This window comes from Embiotoca jacksoni, unplaced genomic scaffold, assembly GCF_022577435.1.
Source record: "Embiotoca jacksoni isolate LCO1_2020_lvr unplaced genomic scaffold, fEmbJac1.0.p SCAF_64, whole genome shotgun sequence".
In the NCBI taxonomy this organism is placed as follows: domain Eukaryota; kingdom Metazoa; phylum Chordata; class Actinopteri; family Embiotocidae; genus Embiotoca; species Embiotoca jacksoni.
Genome location: NW_027185419.1, coordinates 20934 through 41140, shown reverse-complemented (window position 1 = coordinate 41140; position 20207 = coordinate 20934). Strand labels below are relative to the sequence as shown.

General features: G+C 43.4%; 2 protein-coding genes and 1 long non-coding RNA gene across 4 annotated transcripts; 1 reads left to right on the top strand and 2 right to left on the bottom strand.

Annotated features, from left to right (window-relative positions):
- Positions 1–88: 88 nt before the first annotated feature.
- Positions 89–2674, bottom strand: LOC138213895 (tripartite motif-containing protein 16-like). The gene has a single exon (XM_069175215.1). The coding sequence runs from the start codon at positions 2665–2667 to the stop codon at positions 994–996; it is 1674 nt and encodes a 557-aa protein (XP_069031316.1). The 5' UTR covers positions 2668–2674; the 3' UTR covers positions 89–993.
- Positions 2675–6728: 4054 nt separating this feature from the next.
- LOC138213859 (tripartite motif-containing protein 16-like) lies at positions 6729–9358 on the bottom strand. The gene has a single exon (XM_069175172.1). The coding sequence runs from the start codon at positions 9318–9320 to the stop codon at positions 7647–7649; it is 1674 nt and encodes a 557-aa protein (XP_069031273.1). The 5' UTR covers positions 9321–9358; the 3' UTR covers positions 6729–7646.
- Positions 9359–18013: 8655 nt separating this feature from the next.
- On the top strand, positions 18014–20194 carry LOC138213856 (uncharacterized). Of its 2 annotated transcripts, XR_011179575.1 has the most exons (4): positions 18014–18158; positions 18580–18670; positions 18863–18903; positions 19896–20194. It is a non-coding gene; the product is annotated as an uncharacterized lncRNA (long non-coding RNA). The 2 variants fall into 2 exon arrangements; XR_011179574.1 differs by lacking the exon at positions 18014–18158 and having other exon boundaries at positions 18444–18670.
- Positions 20195–20207: the final 13 nt, after the last annotated feature.

Sequence of the window (20207 nt, the reverse complement as noted above, 5' to 3'; positions counted from 1 at the left end):
TTTCTGTCTCAGCTGCTTCCAGACAAAATACTCTGATGAACCAAATGATGGTGAACAAATGCAGCATTTGAAGATATTGTATGTTTGCACTCAGTAAACTTTATTGATTTTTCAACACAACAGTATTAATAGTCAAAACAACAGATAGAACAAAGATTATATGAAATCAAATCAAAGAACACAACAGTCACACAACTGCAGACTCCCCACCTGGAGAGAAACGTAAAGTCCATCCATATATTTTAATGACACAATAAACCCGTCATATTGCAGCTGACTCTGATTATAATCAACATGCAGACATGATCAGATCAATTCAAGACTAGAAGCAAAAATAAATCAACTCTAATGTAACTATGAAACTGGACCCACAAGAAAGAAGAACCTGTATCCATTAACATTATAAGTGGAAAATAATCATTAAAAAAATTAGCTATTGCTCTAAAAACATAATAAAAATGACTATTAACCTTCTTTTGATTTCAAAGTTGGTTAAAGTTGATCCTCAATGACTCCAGCTGGAATAATAACAATAAAAACTAAGCTAACTTCAGCATTAATTCCAAAAACAACATCTTTACACATCATGGAACGCTTCAGTTTGTTCCCACATTAAATGAGTAAAATCCTCTAAATGACTTTAGTTGAACGATTTCATGCACAGATTCCCTTCATCCACACAATCAGCTGCTTCTGACTCAGAATATCATCTGTGTACGATCAAATAACGATCGGCACAGTTTCCACGACCTGGTCTTTACATGGATTAGACCAGCGGCAGCGTTCGGTCCGTCAGAACCGATGAATGTGATTCCAGATGAGTGAGATAGTGAAGGCCCGGGCAGCGGAGGAGACACAACAACACGTAAAACACACCAAACAAAGAAAACATGTTCCTGAAACATTTAGAGACGGAAAAGTGGGACTGACAGCTGATCTCAGTGCAGTGAAGACAAACACGTTTTAACCAACTGTCCCTTTAATCACTTCTGTCTATGTGACTTTAATGAACTCAGCAGATTCTCCTTCATTCCAGTAAACATTAACTCCAGCATGGAGCGGCTGAGTGAATGTGGTCTGGACTCTGTGGAGGAGAGTCATGGTTTCAGAGACGTCGTAGAAAGACAGAATACCTGCACTGTGATCCAGGTACACTCCGACTCTGGAGGACCGAGGACCTGAGATTTCAGTTTCGACTTTGTTGTCGTAAAATATATAACGGTTTAAGGAGCAACGTAATGACCATGATTTGTCATTACGTCCAAATAAACATTCATCTGAGTTTCCTGCTCTGCTGATATTCTTGTATGCGACTGCGACTTCAACTCCTCCTCTCCTCTCCACCTCCCAGTAACAACGTCCAGTCAGACTCTCTCTACTCAGGACCTGAAGGTAGTAACTGAATCTGTCTGGATGTTTAGAATAAGACTGTTTTTTTTGTTTAAATGTTGCTTTTCTGTTCCCCTCAGATAATAACAGGTTTGTACTTGCTGTGTTTGGATCCAGTGTGATCTCACTTGAATATTTTAAGAATCCAGCTCTGGTCTTGGGCTCCGGTTGTGACAGTAAAACATCCACTTGGGTCACTGTCAGTGAGATGTCGGTCCGTTGCTCCCTCAGGACGTCCTGTAGTTTATCTCTGGTCTGCGACACAGCTGCCGTCACATCCTGGAAGTATCTCCGAGGACGAGTGTCGACGGCGGATGAGTGTGTGGACTCTCCGAGTGCTGACAGCGAGCGGTAGTTGCTCAGAAACTCGTTGTGATCCTCTGCGTGCGAGAGCCGCTTCAGCTCGTCGTCTCTCCTCGTCAGCTCGGCGATCTCCCGCTCCAGCTTCTCCTGAAGCTCTCTGATTCGACTCACTTCGGTTTCCAGCTGGGATCTGACCTGCAGCTTCACGTCGCTGCTGGTTTTCTGGATGAGACGGATCACCTCGGCGAAGATCTCCTCGCTGTGATCCGTCGCTTCTTTGGCGGAGGCGATGGCGGCCTCCACCTCCCTCTGAAGCAGCTGCACGTCTTTCTCTCGCTCCTGGATCTCCTGCCGGATGTTTCCTCGACTCCCCTCGAGCTCCTTCTGCTTCTCCGTCCTCTCTGCTGCAGCTGGGACGGTGTCGTGGCCTTTGTGTTCATCCATCGTGCAGAGATAACAGATAATCTGCCGATCGGTGCGGCAGAAGATCTTCATCACCTCATCGTGACGAGAGCAGATGTTCTCCTGGAGCTTCTTGGAGGGGTCGGCCAGCTTGTGTTTCTTGAATGGAGCTGCGTCATAGTGAGGTTGGAGGTGTTTCTCACAGTAAGATGCCAGACAGGATAAACAGGACTTGATAGCTTTCAGTTTTCTCCCCCTGCAGACGTCACAGGCCACATCTTCAGGTCCAGCGTAGCAGAGATCATCAGGAGCATCTTGGAGTCCCGTCTTCTTCAGCTCCTCCACTAAATCTGCCAACATGGTGTTTTTCACCAGGGCGGGTCTCGGTGAGACGGTCTGCCTGCACTGAGGACAGCTGTAGACTCCCTTCTTGTCCTCTTCATCCCAGTGGACTTTAATACAGCTCATGCAGTAGCTGTGTCCACAGGGAATAGTCACCGGATCCTTCAGCAGGTCCAGACAGATCGAACAAGAAAATTTGTCTCGGTCCAGCTGAACTCCTCTCTGCGCCATTTCACCTCTCAGCAGCAAAGACTGTGTCTTTCAATGTCCAAAGTTGAAACTAGTTTGAGCACCGATCTCCACATCATGTGTTTCTGCAGTGAATGGGGCCTTTCAGCTCTTCCAGCATGTTGGTTCCACCCGTCTGTGAAGTGCAGATCTAAAGGGGAGGGAACAAGGAAAGGTGCGGACGGACCTGCTGTGTTTCATATCAGGAAGAGGAGGGAGGGGTTATCAGGCTCTGACTGATTCCAGGAAGACGAGCGGTTTGAAGCAGACACTGTGTGTTTAACCCTTTTATTGTTTACAGCATTTAAAAAAACCTTGCTGAGGTCAGTTTTTAGGAGGCGAACTCTTCTTGGGATCTCTGGGTTGACAGATGCTCCTCAGTTCTCATCATGAGCTCATCTGTCAAAAGTTAAAACCGAGAATTTGAATTGTTTGTCTGAAAATAAAATGCTCATTTTGAGCAACACGTTTAAAAACAAAATTGGGAAAAGAGCAAAAGAATTCTGGAAAAATAGTTTAATGGTAAAAAGAAGAAGAACAAAGAACACAACAGTCACACAACTGCAGACTCCCCACCTGGAGAGAAACGTAAAGTCCATCCATATATTTTAATGACACAATAAACCCGTCATATTGCAGCTGACTCTGATTATAATCAACATGCAAACATGATCAGATCAATTCAAGACTAGAAGCAAAAATAAATCAACTCTAATGTAACTATAAAACTGGACCCACAAGAAAGAAGAACCTGTATCCATTAACATTATAAGTGGAAAATAATATGAATAAGAAAACTTTGCTGTGACTCAAAAAACATCATAAAAATGATTCATGAACGTCTTTTTATTTAAAATTGCTGCAGAAGTTTGTTAGTTGATCCTCAATGACTCCAGCTGGAATAAAAACTAAACTAAGATCAGCATGAATTGATCAAAACAACATCTTGAACATCGTTATTCATCACGTGAAGCTTTAGCTTGTTCCCCCGTTAAATCAGTCAAATCCTGCCAATGACTTTTGTTCCGTGATTTCTTCTCTTTTCCTCTTAAAGTCCCGTCACACCGGTGAATCATTTCCTTCGTGTCGCCGCTCACACCTTAATTCATGACACCAGCTGGAGGGACACGACACCAGCTGAAGGGACAAGACACCAGCTGGATGGACACGACTCCAGCTGAAGGGACAAGACACCAGCTGGATGGACACGACACCAGCTGAAGGGACAGGACACGACACCAGCTGAAGGGACACGACACCAGCTGAAGGGACTGAAGGGACATGACACCAGCTGAAGGGACACCAGCTGGAGGGACACAACACCAGCTGAAGGGACACGACACCAGCTGGATGGACACGACACCAGCTGGAGGGACATGTCAATTTTTCCAAAATCAGAGAACCGATGGCAGAATTCTCCGTGCAGGTCGTCCAGTGATGTCCTGTCTGTCTTCATGTCCAGGACGTCTTTCAGCGTAGCCAGTATGGGAAATGAGCGAATGACTTGTTTGACATTTGCTTTGAGAATAAAGCTAGCTTGGTTTTGAAGGCTCTGACGTTTGTGTACATTTCATGGACAAACTGGTCTTTCCCTCGTAGCTTCACGTTCAGCTCATTCATGTGTGTCAGTACGTCCTCAGCAAAAGATAAATCACAAAGACAATCTGTCACTCAGCTCAGGAAAACCGTCAGCTTTCTCAAGTAGCTCCAAAAATGAGATAATCTCCCGTTTGAGCTCCAACACTCGTTGACGTACTTTCCCCAAACTTAACCAGCGGACGTTGGAGTGGTGAAGCAAGTCCTGGTGATCAGAGTCAGTTTCTTCAAGAAACTTAATAACCTGACGATGGTGAAGTCCCCTCGCTCCAATAAAGTTCACCACTTCTACAACTGGCTTCACTACGTGGTCGAGCTGCAGGACGGATTTACACAGCGTAAGAAAATGTCCTCCTGCTCAGGGTTGTCCTCTTTCACCCTCTCCTGGATTCTTTTGAGCAACCCGACGTTTTTTCCAGTCAAATCTGGCGATCCGTCCGTGGTAACGTTGGTGAGGTAGCTCGTGCCTCTCGATGACCCCCGACACGACGAGTCCTCTCCCCGCGTTTTCCCCTTCAGGGATTTTACGGCCAAAAACTCCTCCGTTATCTCAAAATTGTCGTTAATCCCTCTGATAAACATTAAAAGCTGAGCGGTGTCCTTTATGTCGTTACTTTCGTCCAGTGCCAAGAAATATCTTGTAAATGACTCCGCTTCTTTGTTTATCCTGCTCGCCAAGTCTTCGTCACTGTCCTGCGTGATGAGCTCATGTCTTCTAATTTGTTCTTCTCTCAGGACACCAGACACCTGCTGTCTCCACCAGCACTCTTTGAGAAACTCCCCTTCGGAGAAAGGCTTGCTGGTCTTTGCTAATTTGAATGCCAGCAAATAACTTGTCTTGGTGCTTGATTCTTGGACGGCAGTTTGTCAGATGAAGGTGTTTTGCTCCAAACTATCTGCCGACCTCCGAGCGGTCCGTTCCTGCGTTGACTGCTTGTTCGCGCAATCAGCATGCTCGGTGGAAAAGTGACGGCTGATGTTGTATTCCTTTAAAACCGCGACGGTTTCTTGGTAAATAAGACACACGGCCTTCGACCGGACTTCAGTGGAAAAGGATTTAGTCGTCCGTTCCTTATTAAACACTCGGCGCTCGCTGTCGACTTTTCTTTTCTTTGGCCCGTTCATTGTTGCAGATGTGTTCAGAGCAGCAGCAGAGTAACAACAGAGAGCAGCCCGGCCTCCGCAAAATCAAGTCAACATATCACTGCGCCTAGTGCGCCACCTGGTGGACCGCCAGGTATTACAAATGAATGCAGTCGTAATTATGATATGATTTGATTTGGGCAATTCTGTACCAATCTTCAGTTGGCCGGATTAAAGAGACCAACGGGCCGGATGTGGCCCGCGGGCCGTACTTTGCCCACCCCTGCTATAGCATGTCGTCTAAAATATGATAAAAAGTCAAAGCGAGAGCCGCGAGTGTTTTTATGGTCGTGAGTCGGGTCGTTGAATCGCGCTGCGTCCTGCTCTTAAAAAGAAGGACAGACAAAGTTCTGTAAAAATCCTGCAGATGTTGGGTTCATAAAATCTGTCTGGCTTCCTGAAAGTCTCTCTGAACCAGAGAATGATGGAGATCCCAGTTTAAACCTTTCATCTCTCAGATGTTTTTCTCCCTGGAGAGGAGAAGAATAAGGTGCCAGTCACTTTACTGAGAGACGCTGATCACTCATTCATGTTACCGTGGTGACAGAGAACTTCAGGAGACTCAGACACGTTAGCTTAGAGTCACCTCCTCTCCTGAACCTCCTCACATCCTCTCCTCCTCTCCTGAACCTCCCCTCCTCCTCTCATCCGCTCTTCCTCTCCTCTCCTCCTCTCTTCCTATCCTCCTCACCTCCTCTTCTCCTTTCCTCCTCCTCTCCTATCATCACCTCCTCTTCTCCTCTCGTCCTCTCCTCCTCACCACCACACTTCCTCACATCCTCACCTCCTCACCTCCTCTCCTCTCCTCCTCACATCCTCTTCTCTCCTGAACCTCCTCTCCTCCTCACGTCCTCTCCTCTCCTGAACCTCCTCTCCTGAAACTTCTCTCCTCCTCACCTCCTCACATCCGCTCCTCCTCTCCTCTCCTCCTCAGCTCTTCTCCTTTTGATACTTTATATCATCGACTTTTGAAAATATCTTAAACAAACAGTAACTTTTTAAAGTGTTTTTACATTTTTTTTATTTTACTTTAAATACAAGAATATCCCCAAAACATGCAATTTAATATCGGCTACTATATTTTAAAATAAATGTGTTTTTTTTTTTTAAATAATTGTAATAAATGATTCCATCATGGTGAACATGTCGACATAAACACTTTGATTTAAAAAAAGAACGTGCTATTTTATTATTATTTCTTTTCCTGTATTTAAATGAATAGAAGTCAATGACCGACTGGCTCGCTGGAGAAAACACTCAGCTGCTTCCAGACAAAATACTCTGATGAACCAAATGATGGTGAACAAATGCAGCATTTGAAGATATTGAATGTTTGCACTCAGTGAACTTTATTGATTTTTCAACACAACAGTATTAATAGTCAAAACAACAGATAGAACAAAGATTATATGAAATCAAATCAAAGAACACAACAGTCACACAACTGCAGACTCCCCACCTGGAGAGAAACGTAAAGTCCATCCATATATTTTAATGACACAATAAACCCGTCATATTGCAGCTGACTCTGATTATAATCAACATGCAGACATGATCAGATCAATTCAAGACTAGAAGCAAAAATAAATCAACTCTAATGTAACTATAAAACTGGACCCACAAGAAAGAAGAACCTGTATCCATTAACATTATAAGTGTGAAATAATCATTGAAAAATATTAGCTATTGCTCAAAAAACATAGTAAAAATGACTATTAACCTTCTTTTGATTTCAAAGTTGGTTAAAGTTGATCCTCAATGACTCCAGCTGGAATAATAACAATAAAAACTAAGCTAACTTCAGCATTAATTCCAAAAACAACATCTTTACACATCATGTAACGCTTCAGTTTGTTCCCACATTAAATGAGTAAAATCCTCTAAATGACTTTAGTTGAACGATTTCATGCACAGATTCCCTTCATCCACACAATCAGCTGCTTCTGACTCAGAATATCATCTGTGTACGATCAAATAACGATCGGCACAGTTTCCACGACCTGGTCTTTACATGGATTAGACCAGCGGCAGCGTTCGGTCCGTCAGAACCGATGAATGTGATTCCAGATGAGTGAGATAGTGAAGGCCCGGGCAGCGGAGGAGACACAACAACACGTAAAACACACCAAACAAAGAAAACATGTTCCTGAAACATTTAGAGACGGAAAAGTGGGACTGACAGCTGATCTCAGTGCAGTGAAGACAAACACGTTTTAACCAACTGTCCCTTTAATCACTTCTGTCTATGTGACTTTAATGAACTCAGCAGATTCTTCATTCCAGTAAATATTAACTCCAGCATGGAGCGGCTGAGTGAATGTGGTCTGGACTCTGTGGAGGAGAGTCATGGTTTCAGAGACGTCGTAGAAAGACAGAATACCTGCACTGTGATCCAGGTACACTCCGACTCTGGAGGACCGAGGACCTGAGATTTTAGTTTGGACTTTGTTGTCATAAAATATATAACCGTCCAAGTCGCAATCTAATAACCATGATTTGTCATTAAATCCAAATAAACATTCATGTGAGTTTCCTTCTCTGCTGATATTCTTGTATGCGACTGCGACTCCAACTATGTCTCCTCTCCTCTCCACCTCCCAGTAACAACGTCCAGTCAGACTCTCTCTACTCAGGACCTGATGGAAGTCAGTGAATCTGTCTGGATGTTTAGAATAAGACTGTTTGTTTTGTTTATATGTTGCTTTTCTGTTCCCCTCAGATAATAACAGGTTTGTACTTGCTGTGTTTGGATCCAGTGTGATCTCACGTGAATAGTTTAAGAATCCAGCTCTGGTCTTGGGCTCCGGTTGTGACAGTAAAACATCCACTTGGGTCACTGTCAGTGAGATGTCGGTCCGTTGCTCCCTCAGGACGTCCTGTAGTTTATCTCTGGTCTGCGACACAGCTGCCGTCACATCCTGGAAGTATCTCCGAGGACGAGTGTCGACGGCGGATGAGTGTGTGGACTCTCCGAGTGCTGACAGCGAGCGGTAGTTGCTCAGAAACTCGTTGTGATCCTCTGCGTGCGAGAGCCGCTTCAGCTCGTCGTCTCTCCTCGTCAGCTCGGCGATCTCCCGCTCCAGCTTCTCCTGAAGCTCTCTGATTCGACTCACTTCGGTTTCCAGCTGGGATCTGACCTGCAGCTTCACGTCGCTGCTGGTTTTCTGGATGAGACGGATCACCTCGGCGAAGATCTCCTCGCTGTGATCCGTCGCTTCTTTGGCGGAGGCGATGGCGGCCTCCACCTCCCTCTGAAGCAGCTGCACGTCTTTCTCTCGCTCCTGGATCTCCTGCCGGATGTTTCCTCGACTCCCCTCGAGCTCCTTCTGCTTCTCCGTCCTCTCTGCTGCAGCTGGGACGGTGTCGTGGCCTTTGTGTTCATCCATCGTGCAGAGATAACAGATAATCTGCCGATCGGTGCGGCAGAAGATCTTCATCACCTCGTCGTGAAGAGAGCAGATGTTCTCCTGGAGCTTCTTGGAGGGGTCGGCCAGCTTGTGTTTCTTGAATGGAGCTGCGTCATAGTGAGGTTGGAGGTGTTTCTCACAGTAAGATGCCAGACAGGATAAACAGGACTTGATAGCTTTCAGTTTTCTCCCCCTGCAGACGTCACAGGCCACATCTTCAGGTCCAGCGTAGCAGAGATCATCAGGAGCATCTTGGAGTCCCGTCTTCTTCAGCTCCTCCACTAAATCTGCCAACATGGTGTTTTTCACCAGGGCGGGTCTCGGTGAGACGGTCTGCCTGCACTGAGGACAGCTGGAGACTCCCTTCTTGTCCTCTTCATCCCAGTGGGCTTTAATACAGCTCATGCAGTAGCTGTGTCCACAGGGAATAGTCACCGGATCCTTCAGCAGGTCCAGACAGATCGAACAAGAAAATTTGTCTCGGTCCAGCTGAACTCCTCTCTGCGCCATTTCACCTCTCAGCAGCAAAGACTGTGTGAGTTTCACTTCCTCAAAGATAAAACTAGTTCCAGCTCTGATTTAAATATCACATGACTCTGCAGCCAATGAGGACGTCAGCTCTTCCAGTTCACCCCATGTCGGCTCCGCCCATCTTCAAGCTGCAGATGTGAAGGAGGGAACAAGGAAACGTGGACAGAGTGGAGCTGCTGAGTTTGAGAGCAGGAAGAAGAGGGAGGGTTATCAGACTGTGTTCCTTCCACGACAACAACACTTTGAAAACGTGTCCTTATTGTGGTGTCAAATAGTTTTTGGCTCCATATTTGTGTAATTAGTTCTCATTTTCTGTTCAGTTTATTTTTCCGGGTTCAACAGCAGAGATTTGTCAAATTAAACTGCAAAGAAAAACACTTTTTTCCACATATTTAATGAAATAAACTAACATTTCATTAATATTATCATTTTGGTAACAAACATCACTTTCAAATATTACTGGACTGTTCACATCAATGAGTCAACTTGATATAAGATCTTGTTGAAACTCACTTTGCTCAACCTGAACTTCAGTAATCAGTGTTAAAGAACCAGCATGGAGGATTTGAAGTCCAAATAAAGAAAGTCAAACCAGTCGGTTGCTCAGTTTGTTTGAAATATCTTTGCAACAGATTTGAGATGTATTTTAAATGTAGTAAACACCTTAATATCTCTTTATACAGTCTAACTTTAAAGGGAATCAGTAGAATTTCACATTACGGCCATGAGAGGGCAAGACAAGTTTATTTGTAGAGCACATTATTTACAGCCAAGAAGTTGTTCAGCTGTTGAAAAAAACGCTTTTTCAGTTATTTTAATGAAAAATGGGAGGTTTGATATTGGCCTATAATGTTTCATTGTTGCGGAGTCTAAATTAAAGGTTTATGTAAATATTCTCATTCAAGGGAGAAAAGGAATCAAACTCATCGATCCTCAAAGAGTTTTCTCAGTAAAATGCTGTTCGTTCCTCAATAATTTGACATCATTGAATTTCTACTGTAACTTTCAACCCTGTTTTCTGTCTCAGCTGCTTCCAGACAAAATACTCTGATGAACCAAATGATGGTGAACAAATGCAGCATTTGAAGATATTGAATGTTTGCAATCAGTAAACTTTATTGATTTTTCAACACAACAGTATTAATAGTCAAAACAACAGATAGAACAAAGAATATATGAAATCAAATCAAAGAACACAACAGTCACACAACTGCAGACTCCCCACCTGGAGAGAAACGTAAAGTCCATCCATATATTTTAATGACACAATAAACCCGTCATATTGCAGCTGACTCTGATTATAATCAACATGCAGACATGATCAGATCAATTCAAGACTAGAAGCAAAAATAAATCAACTCTAATGTAACTATAAAACTGGACCCACAAGAAAGAAGAACCTGTATCCATTAACATTATAAGTGGAAAATAATATGAATAAAAAAACTTTGCTGTTTCTCAAAAAATACAATAAAAATGATTCATGAACGTCTTTTGATTTAAAATTGCTGCAGAAGTTTGTTAGTTGATCCTCAATGACTCCAGCTGGAATAAAAACTAAACTAAGATCAGCATGAATTGATCAAAACAACATCTTGAACATCGTTATTCATCACGTGAAGTTTTAGCTTGTTCCCCCGTTAAATCAGTCAAATCCTGTCAATGACTTTTGTTCCGTGATTTCTCCTCTTTTCCTCTTAAAGTCCCGTCACACCGGTGAATCATTTCCTTCGTGTCGCCGCTCACACCTTAATTCATATATGTCAAGCTCAAGGCCCGCGGGCCACATCCGGCCCAGCGTGCAATTATATCCGGCCCGCGAGATAATTAAAATAGATCTATTATTATGGCCCGGCGATATGAAGCGCTGATAATACACAAACTACAGATCCCATAATGCAGTGCTTCAGTTGCCTTTACGGACGCTCGGATACCCGGGAACTTTCCCACGTCAATCAAGTCATCTTCTGTTGCGCTCCAACTGGCTGCAACCCTGTTGAAAAGTTATGGCGATGCCCCTCACAATGGAGAAGAGAAAAGTTGATTCTGAAAACAGAGCTTTTCAAAACCGATGGGAGGCTGAGTACATGTTTACTGACACTGCCGGTAAACCTGTGTGTCTCATTTGTGGAGCTAACGTGGCTGTAATGAAGGAATTTAATCTACGACGGCACTACGAGACAAAACATCAGGAGCTGCAAAACCTGAATGCAGAGGAGGAGATACAGAGAGTAGAAGAGTTAAAGAAGACTCTGAGAGTTCAGCAGACGTTTTTCACCAGAGCAAAATCCCAAAGTGAAGCTGCTGTGAAAGCAAGTTTTATTGTGGCAGAGGAGATAGCCAAATCAGCCCGTCCATTGACCGAGGGAGAGTTTGTGAAGGGATGCATGATGAAGGTGTGCGATGTCTTGTGTCCAGAACAAAAGCAGATGTTTGCAAATGTAAGCCTGAGTAGAAATACGGTTGCTGATCAGATTTGTGAGATGGCCACTGATTTAAAAACACAGTTGAGTGAGAGAAGCAAAGACTTTACTGCATTTTCTCTTGCTGTTGATGAAAGTACCGAAAGGGACGTGACCGCATCATCACTGACATGTACGATGCGGTGAAGGCATTTAAAGTGAAGCTGCTCTTATGGGAGACACAAATGCACCAGTCCAACTTGCCTCACTTCCCCTGTTGCCAAGTAATGTTGAACCAAGTCGGCACAACGGTGTTCCCAAATACGCACTTTGCTGACAAACTGAGCCACTACGCACTGAATCCGCACGACGCAACGGTGACTTTGAAGCACGAAAAAAGAAGTTCGAGCTGCTTCGCAACCCGTTTGCCGTCGACGTGGAAACTGCTCCTGTCCAGATTCAGATGGAGCTGATTGAGCTGCAGTGTAATGAGACACTAAAGGCAAAGTACGACACCGCAGGACCCGCACAGTTTATTCACTCCATTCCTGAAACAAAGCCCCAGCTCCGTCTGCATGCTGCTCAAACCTTGTGCATGTTTGGTAGAAACATATCTGTGTGAGAAGCTGTTCTCAGTGATGAAGATGAACAAAACAGCACACAGGAGTCGTCTCACCGACGAACACCTGCAGTCCATCCTGAGGATCTCCACAACACAGGAACTCACACCAAACCTAAACCATCTTATTGCCAAAAAAAGATGCCAAACATCCTGCTCTGACAAAATGGCATAAGAGCAAAGAAAAATGTTTTGATTTATTTTACTTAAAAGTACTATTTTAATTTATTTTTTCAGGTTTTTTGCAGCATGTTCTTATTTCTAACTTGTATAATTTTGACAGGATATATTTTTATGGAGAGCAAAATACTTTGTTTTGTTTAAAGTTTAAGTTTATTTATTCTGAAATAATATTCCTGTCTGTTTTATTCATATTTATGTTCAAACATGTCGTTTCAGTGTGTTCAATAAATGTTTATCCTGTTCGGCCCGCCACCTGAAGTTTGCTTTGAGTTTTGGCCCCCTGTGCAATTGAGTTTGACACCCCTGCCTTAATTCAACAATGCAGTTTGTCTCTGCAGCCTCCGAACACTGTAAAACATGACGGAACCCAGGTCATGTTCAGTAGCCCAATTTACAGACGTTCCCTAAACGTGTCACCAAGCGAGCTCGTGCTCTGAACGTCCTGCCGGTTGCTCGTAGCGGAGCCGTTAACCGACATTTGGAGATTCCCGAGAGACTTCAGTGAATTTCTCCGTATTTCCAGTGAGAGTTACCTGTCGAGGGAGAAGTTGTCACCGGGACGAACTCCGTCGGGCGTTTCTTCCCCATTAAGTGGATTATCCAGGTGAGTTGCTACCTGAAGTTATCTCGTTAACTAAGTTGTGTCCGAGAATTGGGAGTAATTTCCCTTGAGGAACATAGCAAAGTCAAAAGCAGTCAGGAGAACAACATTTCGGAAGTGTGTTGTTTGAAATGGAGGCAAAATGAGATCATTCGGTCACAAGTGTTGAAAGTTGTGAAAGTTGAGTGTAAATCTGATGTGATGGAAGTAAAACAAGAGTAAAGTCGGACTATGTAATGATGTTCTGCACACTTGTGTCCAGGCTGTTTTTGTTGAGGGATTCATGAAGTGATGACGAGCTGCTTCGTCTGCTATCCCGTCTGGATCTTCACCGCTGCTCGGGGATGCTGGACCGTGTCAAGAGGCGGGAGGAAGAAAATCCCAGAAACTTCAAAGGATCCCATTTGATTTGCACTTTGTTTCTGAGATCTCCGAGTTTTATTTGGATTCCAACAAACAAACTCAAATCCGTTGGAAGAGACTAACGGTGAACTGTTGAACGTTAAGGAACTTCAAAGATAGAAATACCAGACCTACTTTGACTGACAGCTGTCAAGGACTAAAACAGACTATTAAGATGGAACAACTGAATGATTTTGGCTTCAACAGAGTTCAGAGGTTTAGACCTGATTTGAGAGACATTATTGGACATAATATTCAATTCCACGCTTGAACATCCAATTTTGTTACCTGCTAATTTGATTGAAGTGGAATTAATATGATTTTGTTGAAGAGCTGAAGTGAGTTCATGTGAGCTGGTTTCATTCATTGTGTAATTATATACCCTCATTAAGACTTGAATCATTGCTTGTGTGTGCTTTGTGTGCTGGAGGTCTCATTGCTCTCATAGAGTCGCTGCCACCGATCTCCTTACCGAACCCAGGAATTGAAATGAAGTGAACTGTAACCACGGTAACCTGAACAATCTTGGTTGAAGAAGTTCAGATCCTGATATTACATACAGTGGTGTGAAAAAGTCTTTGCCCCCTTCCTGATTTCTTATGTTTTTGCACGTTAGTCACAGTTAAATGTTTCAGATCTTCAAACAAATTGAAATATTAGTCAACGATAACAAGTAAACACAAAATGCAGTTTTTAAATGAAGGTTTTTATCGTTAAGGGAGAAAAACAATCCAAACCCACATGGCTCCGTGTGAAAAAGTGTTTCCCTCTAAACCTAATAACTGGTTGGACCACCCTCAGCAGCAACAACTGCAATCAAGTGTTTGCGATAACTTCCAACGAGTCTTTTCCAGCTGTGGAGGAATGTTGGCCGACTCATCTTTACAGAGTTGTTGTAATTCAGACACATTGGAGGGTTTTCCAGCACCGACCTCCTTTTTAAGGTCATGTCACAGCATCTCAACAGGATTCAGGTCAGGACTTTGACGAGGCCACTCCAAAGTCTTCATTTGGTGTTTCTTCATCCATTCAGAGGTGGACTTGCTGCTGTGTTTTGGATCATCGTCCTGCTGCAGAACCCAAGTTGGCTTCAGCTCGAGGTCACGAACAGACGGCCGGACGTTCTCCTTCAGGATTTGTTGGTAGACGGTAGAATTCATGGTTCCATTGATCACAGCAAGTCTTCCAGGTCCTGAAGCAGCAAAACAGCCCCAGACCATCACACTACCACCACCATGTTTTACTGTTGGTACGATGTTCACCATCATGACACATCTTCACCATAAGGGAAAGCTTCCTCTTTGGAAGCGTTTTATTTGCTCACCTTGGGGAGAGGGTGTCTCCTTCTCCTGGTTAGCATATTGGGAAGTCGACAGGTAGCTCCTCATCTTGGCGAGCAGAGATTTCCAGGCACTAAATGTGTGCCGTAGATAATCCACAGACCGTATCGCGGGGGAGCTAACGTTATATTGATCAAAGACAGCGGCTGAAAGTGGGAACTGTTGACGTTACATCTACATCTACATCTTCATTTGTCACCGGACGTGTTTCGGTGTCTCTAATAAACTGCAGACGGCTCGCTAAACTTTACAGCTAAGTTAGCGTCACGTAACGAAGAAAACGAACCGTGTAGCTGACGCCTGAAGCGTCTGCTTTAAACAGTGTACCAACCATCCGGTTTGATCTAAACGGAGGGCACGTCGTCAGTCAGATATGGTGTCAGTTGCTCCGTTTTAATGTGCTGGCGTGTGAAACGTTATCACGTGAGCTGCCACAACACAGGAAACAGGTTAACCCTCGTCCTCTTTAAATAGAACAGCCTAACGTTACTGCTGCTCTGGAGGAACGCTGCGGGACAAACTTGGACATTGAGGGACTCGTTTTCCTCTTATTTGACATGCAACTTTGTGTTGTAACGTTAAGGTGACATTGTCATAACACACTCTCTAATTCCTCAAACATCCAGCTAATACATCAGTAGTATATCTTGCACCCAAAAACGTGAGCTATAGTTGCACGAGTTGAGGTTTTTAGACCTGTGATATAGATTTACAGTGTTTACTTTGTGTGTTATTTTCCTCAACTGACTGACAATAAGGTTTAATGGGCAATAACGCTGCAACGATTGGTGGATTAGTTGATCGCAGAAAATTACTAATAACTATTTTGATAATCAGTTCATGTTTTTCGAGCCATTTTGTAATGAAGAAATGATCAAATTCACGGATTGCAAAATCCATCTGTCTTCTTCCGCTTATCTGGGATCGGGTCGCGGTGTCAAGCAAGTGGGCCCAGACTTTCCTCTCCTCTGCAACATCTTCCAGATCATCCTGGGGGATCCCGAGGTCTTCCCAGGCCAGCTGGAATATATAAATTACATACAATATAACATATGGCAACATTTTATGTTTCAATATTTGCTCGACCATGATGATAAATTGAGTACTTTTTTGGTTGTGGAAGACAAAACAGAAAATTTCAGGTTGTACTTTGGGTTTTGGGAAACACTGGTCAACGTTTTTCACCATTTGCTGACGTTTTCAAAACCAAACAACTAATCAGTTAATCGACAGATAAATCGTTAAAAAAATAATCGTCAGTTGCAGCTCTAGTGAACAAAGACTGCAGGACAAATTGTCACTAAACAAAGTGTATTAATGGGGCTTGTGGGGTTGTAGTAAGGAGTAATCCTGCACTGGTGACCCACTTGGCTGACTGACACCTGCTCTGCACCCTTCAGATAATAAATAGTCTTTTGTGTTGAAATTGTTCTGCTGCCAGAACATTGAGATGAAATACTGTACTTTCACAGGCAGTTCCCAAAGGTCTGGTGGGCCCTCTTACAGTCCTACCATTTGTTGTCATAACTTTAGTAACTCTGTAAGAATCATGATATATTTGCTTTAGGTTATTCATCACTTTGAAACAAGATAATGTGACCGACACGTTTATCTCTATTAAATATAAGATTTTAGATTTGATGAACAAATATGCATTCAAGACAATAGTTTCTCATTTCCACCACAGCAATGTGCAGAAGCTGATGTTCTTGCCTCAGAGATAATGTGACATTGGACGTTGCACAGCTTTGCTTGCTACAGCATCACCTTGCTTCTCCAATGTTCCCTCTTTTAGGCACAGTGAAAGCCCTCTCTCTATTTGCCCTTGTAGTTTCTATCCACCCTGGTGCAGACACCATCTCTTTTTCAGTGAAAGAGCTCTCAATGATAACCTCTAAAACATAATGCAATTAATGGCATGCATTTTGAATGAAGAGATAGGTCACTATAACCAGAGGTCACGACTGTTTGCTGTCCCGGCTCCTAAATGGTGGAATGAGCTCCCCACCGACATCAGGACAGCGGAAACTCTGAACATCTTCCGCCGCAAACTAAAAACACACCTCTTCAGACTTTACCTTGAACAGTAGAACTTTAGTAGCTTCAAATAATCGTAATGTAATACCGTAATGATGTTCGGTGTTACTTTTACGCCAGATGTAACGGGACACACACCTTCCAAAAAGTTCAACTTTGGTCTCGTCAGTCCACAGAGTATTTTCCCAAAAGTCTCGGGGATCATCAAGATGTTTTCTGGCAAAAATGAGACGAGCCTTAATGTTCTTTTTGCTCAGCGGTGGTTTTGGTCTTGGAACTCTGCCATGCAGCCATTTCTGCCGAGTCTCTTTCTTCTGGTGGAGTCATGAACACTGACCTGAACTGAGGCAAGTGAGGCCTGCAGTTCTTTGGATGTTGTCGTGGGGTCTTTTGTGACCTCTCGGATGAGTCGTCGCTGCTCTCTCGGGGTAATTTTGGTCGGCCGGACGCTCCTGGGAAGGTTCACCGCTGTTCCATGTTTTCTCCATTTGTGGATAATGGTTCTCACTGTGGTTCTCTGGAGTCCCAAAGCTTTAGAAATGGCTTTAGAACCTTTTCCAGACTGATAGATCTCAATTACTTTCTTTCTCATTTGTTCCTGAATTTCTTTGGATCTCGGCATGATGTCTATCTTCTGAGGATCTTTTGGTCTCCTTCACTTTGTCAGGCAGGTCCTATTGAAGTGATTTCTGGATTGAGAACAGGTGTGTCAGTAATCAGGTCTGGGTGTGGCTGGAGAAATTGAACTCAGGTGTGATAAACCACAGTTAAGTTATGTTTTAACAGGAGGGGGCAAACACTTTTTCACACAGGGCCATGTGGGTTTGGATTGTTTTTCTCCCTCAATAATAAAAACCTTCATTTAAAAACTGCATTTTGTGTTTACTTGTGTTATCTTTGACTAATATTTAAATTTGTTTGATGATCTGAAACAGTTAAGTGACAAACATGCAAAAGAATTGGAAATCAGGAAGGGGGCAAAGACTTTTTCACACCACTGTTGGTGGAAATATGTAGCGACAACTAAGGCCTGCGTAAGAGCAAAGTTGTGCAGTTTAACCCGATTTAACTCGTAGATTATGACCTACTTTGTACCTTGTCTCTGTCTTTTACACCAGGACATCCACAAGAAACGGCAAAACAAAGATCTGGTGGAGCTGCAGTCGCTGATCGACGCTCACTTTGAGTGCAGGAAGAAGGAGGAGGAGGAGCTGATCGCTCTCAAAGACAATTGTGAGATTGTATTCCAAAAAAAAAAAATAAAAAGATAATATCAGACAGATATGTGTAAATAAATCATTTCTGGGCATTTTGGGGAGGAAACAGTTTAACCCTCAGCGTCGCCTTCTTCTGAGTCATAACTCAATCAAATCTGGACACGGAGACATGAAACACGTCACTTTTAATCGAGTGCCAGTTACACTTCAAAGAGTCCTATTACTTTCCAGTGTCCATTGCAAATGAATGTCAATAAGTCTGCTTTGAAATCACACACTAGAGACGAGAAACTAGAAAATCACAGTTTACAGGTTCAAACTGGGTTGGTTATTTGCCCCTGAAAAAGAGCCCATGAAACGTGTTCTTTTCAGCTGCTTCATCTTTAAGATCGTTCACTGAATCAATTCGCTTTCTTGTTTTTGTTTCGGTTCGTTAGGGAAAAGGCGAACGAGCTGTGGGCGTGGCTGCACAACCTGGAGGCCATTAAATACGACAACTGGGAGAATCTGAAGAGGCAGAGATACGAGGTCGGTGCGGAGAGGTCGTGTGTTTGAGGCTGCACTTTAATCTCAAAACAGCCAGGTTGTTTTGTTTGTTCCAGTGTTTCCGGTGAAGATGCTTTCGGTGAGATGCTTTCGGTGAGATGCTTTCGGTGAAGATGCTTTCGGTGAGATGCTTTCGGTGAGATGCTTTCGGTGACCGCTGCGTTGTCTTTTCAGGTCGTCTCCCTCAGAAACCGCATCGACGAGCTGCAGAAACAGTGAGTGCTGAAACACGAACGCTGCGAAACTCCCAACGCACACGCTGAAACTGGCGTTAGGTGGTCTTGTCGCGGGGACGTAAATCTGTTCACGCAGTCGCGGCGTGAGTCGACACACGACGATGACGGGCAGAAATGTGTGTCGGTGGAAGTTGAATTAAAAAAAAATACGTCATTTATTATTTTTAAAAATAATCATGTGTTTTTAAATTTCGAATTGCTCAACTTGAGTTATTTGCGTTGACAAACTGAATGTGAAAAGTGGAATTTGCGATTGAATTTATACATTTTTTTTATTAAATTGCTCTCCATGAGACACGAATAGGAATTGAATTGAATGAATTTGAAGAACTGAATGTGGATGAACACAAAGTTGAATTTTCTGAGGGTCAAATGCACTTTCAGGGCAAATTGGTTCAATCTTAATATTTAAAAATCAATTCCAAGTTTACTGAAATTCAAGCTCAAATTCATAAATTCAATTTCAAAATGATGCTATTCAGATTGAAATTCATGTTTTGAAATCAATTATAAAAGTTGAGCACGTTAAATTCAATCGTGCCATTATTGGATTCAGGTGTATTTATGTGGTCGCATTTTTGTTGTTGTTTTCTGCAGGACTAAGGTTGTTTTTAATAGATTCAGTGTTTAAAACAGGCGACAGACCAGAAAGATGCTGCAGATGTCTTTCACATTTTCCGTTGAGCATTTATTTATTCACCATAATTATTATTAACCTGTGATTTTACACAAAAACATTTGAAAGACTAAACATTTGTAACGTCCCACCCCATGTAGACTTTCCTAAAGATGAATGCCACAGCGCCCCCTCTGGTCACACGTTGTCGGGGTCACAGAATGTGGTGACACCAGAGGGCGCTGCAGAGCTGTTATGTCTGTTGGACCATGATGTTGTGTGTGTGGTCGTCGTGAGGCATCCCTGTAACGGAGGGACTTTCTCTGACTCCGTCTTTGCGTTTTGCGCTTTGCAGCAGCAAGAAGGGAGCTGCCTCGCGCCGCAGGAAGTGATCGGCTCCTCGGTGCCGGTCGGCCCGGGCAAGAGGCACGTTCCCTCGGACACAGCGGCCCTCCCACCCCCCTCCTCCCCCCACAGAGCTCCGGAGAAAACGCAACTACCGGACGTCTTAGCCTCTCTGTCTGTCTGAGTGAAATGTTTTCAGGATGAATTTGGCTCCAATAAAGAAAACAAAATAACATGAGAATAAAAAGACAACAGTGTTTGTGTAAAGAATATGAGACGATTCAGACAATAAAGTGCCAAAATCATGAATGTCGTCGTCTGT